This window comes from Pteropus alecto, unplaced genomic scaffold (genome assembly GCF_000325575.1).
Source record: "Pteropus alecto unplaced genomic scaffold, ASM32557v1 scaffold3, whole genome shotgun sequence".
In the NCBI taxonomy this organism is placed as follows: domain Eukaryota; kingdom Metazoa; phylum Chordata; class Mammalia; order Chiroptera; family Pteropodidae; genus Pteropus; species Pteropus alecto.
The window spans coordinates 66,947,553-66,953,656 of record NW_006442484.1 but is presented as its reverse complement, the minus strand read 5'-3'; the positions used below and the strand labels follow the sequence as shown (position 1 = coordinate 66,953,656).

General features: G+C 34.6%; 1 protein-coding gene across 1 annotated transcript in view; it reads right to left on the bottom strand.

Annotated features, from left to right (window-relative positions):
- PARD3B (par-3 family cell polarity regulator beta) overlaps positions 1-6,104 on the bottom strand; it is a 905,664-nt gene that overhangs the window by 317,331 nt on the left and 582,229 nt on the right. The window contains exon 17 of the mRNA XM_025039317.1: positions 3,160-3,204. Within this exon, the coding sequence (XP_024895085.1) occupies positions 3,160-3,204 (45 nt within the window). The remainder of the gene's footprint in view (positions 1-3,159; positions 3,205-6,104) is intronic.

Sequence of the window (6,104 nt, the reverse complement as noted above, 5' to 3'; positions counted from 1 at the left end):
GTTTTTCAAGGCGCTCTGAAATTTGTGATTTTTCTTAAAGGAATCACATGAAACAAAATTTTGCTCCTAACTTCTCTGAGTAGGTCTCACAATTCCATACACATTAACACATCTCTTAGGTGGAGGAGGGCCCTGCATGATTATGAACAGGGGAATCATCCTGCCATCTTCCACGCCAAGGTATGAGATATAATGCACTGCTAGGGCAAGCCCATGAGGTAGGCTGTTAGAGGAATCTCAAGAATACTGGATTGATTCCAGAAGGGGTGAGGGAATCACCCTTTTCTAACATTTTGGGCCAAAAATGTTAGAAAGATTATCTTACCTGAGCCTTTGATTTGATCTGAGCTCTGAGGAATCAACCATTTAAAGATTAAGCCAAGGAAAGGGTGCCAAAAACAGTCACAAATTTGGGAGGTACTCAACAGATGGAACTTGGCACAAAAATGGCTCTCTATATACTAAGTAGCTGATTCAGGAGAAATTTTAACTTAGATGAGTTTATTAAAATGTTGAATATCATCTCGAATAGGAGGATGGTTGATAGATTTAGGTCCACATATACATTTTAACTTCCTGATGATGTTGGATAGTATGAAAACTGTCCACATTTCTATAATTAAAAATAGACAGAGGAAGATATCTTTCTTCTTAGTGAAAGATATACCACCCCCCCCTTTTAACCTAAATATTGTGGAGAAAGGATTTGGGGAAGGAAAGAGTAAAACAAAAAGAAGTTGAATGATTTCTTTTGACATTGGTGAGACAATTATGATCATGGAACATTATACATTACAATTCAAACTGGTAACTGCCTTAGTGGTCACAGATTATGGCAGATCGAGACTATAATTACATACTAGGTGACTTTTAAAAATGATTTTGTAACTCAAAGAAGTTGCCAGAATTAAAAGGACCCCTGATCCTCTTTCACCACCACCACTACTAAAACCTGCTGAGAAACTGCTCTGCACAAATGCAGAATGCATGACAGGTGGCTTTTTATGTGAGGGATGAGTTCTTGAGGATCATTAGAATTCAAGACGAATTTCCCAAAAGAAATAAATGTAAAACATGGGGAGGGTATTTTCTTGAAGTATATAAATTTATCATCTTAGTAGAATAAGTAGCATTTTTCTTCAATGCTGCTTTGTATTTTCTCAGAACTGTCTTTCTAATGTTTTACAGAGTGCTCTCGATTTAACTCTAGAGTGTATAATTTTAGGTGACTTTTGGCTCTCTTCATTGTGTTTTATCGTCTGCCACATTTGCTCTAAAGTTATCAGGTTTCTAATTGTTTTTCAGCATTTGCATGGTTCCACAGATGGCTAATGAAAAACTCGACACTGTGATAGGATATCAAAGTACTTAAAAATATAAGGAGAGTCAATATGGTGATAACTGTTCATTATAACCAAAAATCTTCTTTAAAATATCTAATATATTTAAACAGTATGGCTCATGTGATATAAAGGCTGTTGGTACTATTTCTATCAACAGCTGAAGTAAAGCTGCCATGTACAGTCTACAATTAACCTACGTTTTTTTAAGTTTGGAAGACTATTTTTTGTCTTTTACTTAGAGAAATTCTTTATTAATATTTTTCATATCATACTATATACAAAGACATATCATTCAAATTTACTTAAAATATTACAGCAATATACTAAGGTAACAATGTTCTCATTTAAAAACTTTTAGTTACTGGCTAACAGTAATTGGTTTAGAAATTAAATATGATTAGAATAAGATCTGAATTCTTAAAAAAAAGTCAGAAAGTTTATCATTGGCTTCTTCTCAAAAACCAAACTGATAAACATTCTTAAAAACTGCTTTGTCTTTTCACCTTGAAGCCTATCCCAATACATAAAAAGGCTTTAATCTTCAAGTATTGATGTGTAAGAGAACTAACTACAAGCAGTACCATGCATTTAACATGAAAATAATATAGGCTATCTTCAGGGTTTCTTGGTCATGAGAACTTCCTTCTCAGACTCCTAAAAATATTTCCAGTAGTAGAGAATTTAATGGACGTGGTTGATGGGAACAAGCAGCATGTGGCAATTTATCACTCCCACAGAAATCTTTTCTTTTACAGTGATCTAACCTCTTAGGCTCTTTATTAGAAAAGCAAAAAAGAAAAAAAAAATTTAAGAGTTGTGAACCAGCCCTTCCCTGCTGTTATCACTAGAGAATCTTGAGAAAGAAGAAAAGAAAAAAACTATATCATAACATTACCCTGGAACATGATGGAAGTAATGAGGCATCAAGGCCACTTACTGCTGAAAACATAATTGGCACATAAACACAGGAGATGCTTGGTGATGGGAAAGACTTCTTTGTTTCAGAAACAGAGGGATGTCAACAAATTATGACCCTTCTGTTGTTTGGCGTGGCAATTCTAAGAGTAAAATGGATATTTTCCTTCCAAATAATGTACCCGTAGAGGAAAGGGATTACTGCAGTGTTTACTAGTCTAGTAGCTTTAAGTGTTTTCAACTAATGTGAATAAACGATGAAGGAAGGTCAAAGGAATAGAAAGCAGGCCACTTGGCAATGAAGGAAAAGCTTGGATTTTAGACCTCAAGGTATCTCACACGTGATAAAGATCCAGCGGACACTTAGAGATCCTTGTGGACTTCCTAGAGAACCCCTTGGGAACTCATTCATAAGTCTAAAGAAAGATAATACAGTTATCTTGGGTACAATCCCCTTCAGTTATAGGCAGAAAGACTCTACAATTCTTGAGGAGGAAGAAATTATTAAATTTTTTAAAAATTCTGGAACTCTATGTCCAACTACTTTAATGTGAAAGTCATCATGAGAAAGAATTTCAAACTTTCTTGGGTTTTCTTTACAATTTTTTTTGTTGTTGTACTAAGTGTTCAGCTGGTGTACAGGTTTGAGATCTTTGGTTTTATAATTATTTTTTTTGGAAACCTTTATTCTTTCCTCTCAAACATTTTGAGTCAGCATACATTATGCCACTACACACACAGCCAAGCAATAATTCATCTTTGAGAAGTCAGAGACATCTCATGTATTAATTAGCAAGCCTTTCAGTAACTAGTGGATGGAAATAGGTTCCAACCGCTACTCAAACACAGCCAGTGATTTCCAGGAAGAAGAATATAAAGTCAATTACAAAGAATTTCTTACCCAATTTGTGTCCAGCCAATGAATGGACTTTGCTTTCATCTGGCACTGAGAAGAAATAAAAAAAGGCAAGGATCAGCCTGCTTACTTGTAAATCAGCCATTTTTTGAACAATAAATTAATACAGATTCATAATAAGTTAAATCTTTTACCAGCAAAGATTTGAGAAAAAACTTCCTCCAGCCTACCTGGGGCAACTGATTTTTTTTTTTTTTTTGGCAGATATTTTAAAGACAACTGTGAAGAAATATATATTTATTAGATTTCTATAAATATAATTTCATTTTCAATATCTTCAGTTCTTTTAACTGGGTTATTGTTTCCATGCCTGCAAAAGGAAAAACTAAACTCATGGGCCAAGAGATATATAATATATAATAAAGCTCTTTGAGTATAATAGCAATATATACATTCAATATTCAAGGGCTTAATGTCTGTATCTGGTAAACATGGAGTAAAAGAGAACAGATTCATGTCCCCCCTCTCCCTCCAATTTTAAACAGACAAAAACTGAAACAATGGCATTTAAGAGATTAGACATCAGGAAAAAGAGGACAGGGACTCCTGAGAGATGGAAAACAAGTGAGGTGAATCCTACAATTGTTCCAGTTTATTGTCTGGAGAGTTTCCAGGCTGTGGTGCAGGGAGAGGAGCATAGGCAGAGCCCAGTAATATCCCAGCTTGAGGACATGCAGCTGGATGTCCAGAGAAGCCAAAGCAAATGGAGTCTGTAGGGCAGAGAACTGGAGAGGAGAGAGCTGTACAGAAATCTTTCTAAGATCTCCAAAGAAGCCATTCATGTAGTTAGTTGAATTCTGATGATCACATGCACATGAGGAAAACTACCCAAGACCTGGCAAAGAACCCCCTAACAGTGGGAAGGGAACAGTGTCCAAAGTTTACACATGGCTGGGACTAGGAGCCATTCCCAAAAGGCAGAGTGAAAAACTTCATAATTCAGGGGCACTGGTTAGAGGATAAAGAAGGACCTTGCTTCAGTAGTGGGGAAAAATTTAACTCTAGATTAACACAGCTCTGATGAAATAGATAAGTTTTTGAAAGACACAAATTACCAAAGCTTATACTTGAAGGAATAGATAATTTGAATAGCCCTATAGTTTTTTTATTTTTATTTTTTAAATGTATTTGTGCTTAAAACTTTCCTACAAAGAAAACTCTAGACCAGATGGCTTCACTGCTCAATTCTACCAAACATTTAAGGAAGAAATAATACCAATTCTACAGAAATTCTTCCAGAAAATTCAGAGGAAGGAATATTTCCTAACTCATTCTATGAGGCTAGTGTTACCCTGATACTAATATCAGGCAAAGACATTATATGAATGATATTAACCAATATCTCTCATGAACATAGGTACAAAGTTCTTAACCCTTAAGCATCTCTGCCTAGATTATCACTTCAATATTCAATAACTGCTGCTCATTATCCACCTTGTGCTGTGGTGCCGCAGGACTGAAGCGAGGCAATGGGAATTTTGCTAACGAGGACTTCCTCCGTTTCCTCTAACACTCGATTGGGGCCAGAGTAATATGCCCTCCTTTCTTTGCCTACCACATCCAGTCATATTTCATTGACCATGTTACTATACACAGATCTTTCCATTCCAACTTAGCTCTCCTTTTCTAAGCTTTTTTTTTTTTTTCTAGATAAAAATACTACATGTTTCTAATTTTCTTGGTATTAATGGCCTAAAAACCTGATTAGAGTTTTCTTTGTATTTCCAGTTGGAGATATCAGTTTGTACTTATTAGGCTCCATTTGTAGGCCAAATTCTGTCCTTCTCAAGTCTAAAAAAAACCTTACGGTGGAATCTACAGTATAACTAGAAAAATACTGGAAAACAATCATAATTATAAAAAATAATAGCAGTTGCTAATACTTAGTGAGTTGCTGTAATATGCAGATTCTGTCCAATGCATTTAATATCTAATTTGACACTTACTCCTCACAATGATGTGTAAAGATAGATATTATCCTCACTATTGTCCTTACTTTATAGACAAAGTGAGGTATACCTCTTAAACGGAGGATAGGATTCAGAACTTAACCACTCTACTATTAATGAGTCATAGAAGAGTTGTTATATTTTTTGAATAATCATTAATATAAAGTAATACTTGACAAACACCTATATATTAGAAAGCTATTATACTTTTTATTTGAATATATGTTATTAACAGAAATCTTCCTGTGATGACCAATATCAAGAGTTAGCTATAATTTTATTTAACATGTTTGGAAATCTACAGTTCTAATGGATTCAAGCTAAAATGAAATATTCATTCCCATTTCACAGATGAGAAATCATTGCTCTGAGTTAAAATCTTGACTTAGAAATTTACTAGTGATATGCAATTTATTTTAACTTTCTGTGACTCAGTTTCATCATATATGAAATGAGGATAATATTGCTTACTCCATAGGTTTGTAATCAAAATTATAAGTTTATGAAAAGTACTTAGAAAATCATATAGTAAGTGCTTAAGAAATATTAGCTATTGTCATCATTCTTAATCAGAAACTAGAGAAAAGCAGAACAACACAATAGCTAATAATGAGATAGATGTGATATGAATCCTAGCTTTACCAGGCAGTTTACAAAACTCTTTTTAACCTTAGTTTCCCCATGTGAAAAATGAAACAAAAATACTACACAGGAAGTTGTGGCAACAAAATGAAGAAAATGTACAAAAGCACTTAGCACAGTGCCAGCTACAAATTTCTCAATAAAGAACAACTTTTGATCAATGGAAACTGTGAGTGGTAAAGGCTGTGAATTTGATGATGGTGGTGGTCTCTATGATTTAACTTGCCTGGAATTATAGAAGACTAGAGGGAGAAATCAATTAGGAGTATACTTTGCTTCAGAGAGGGCACTAGGTACTTTCAAGTGTTATCTCCTGGATAATGCAACACCCACAGCAGG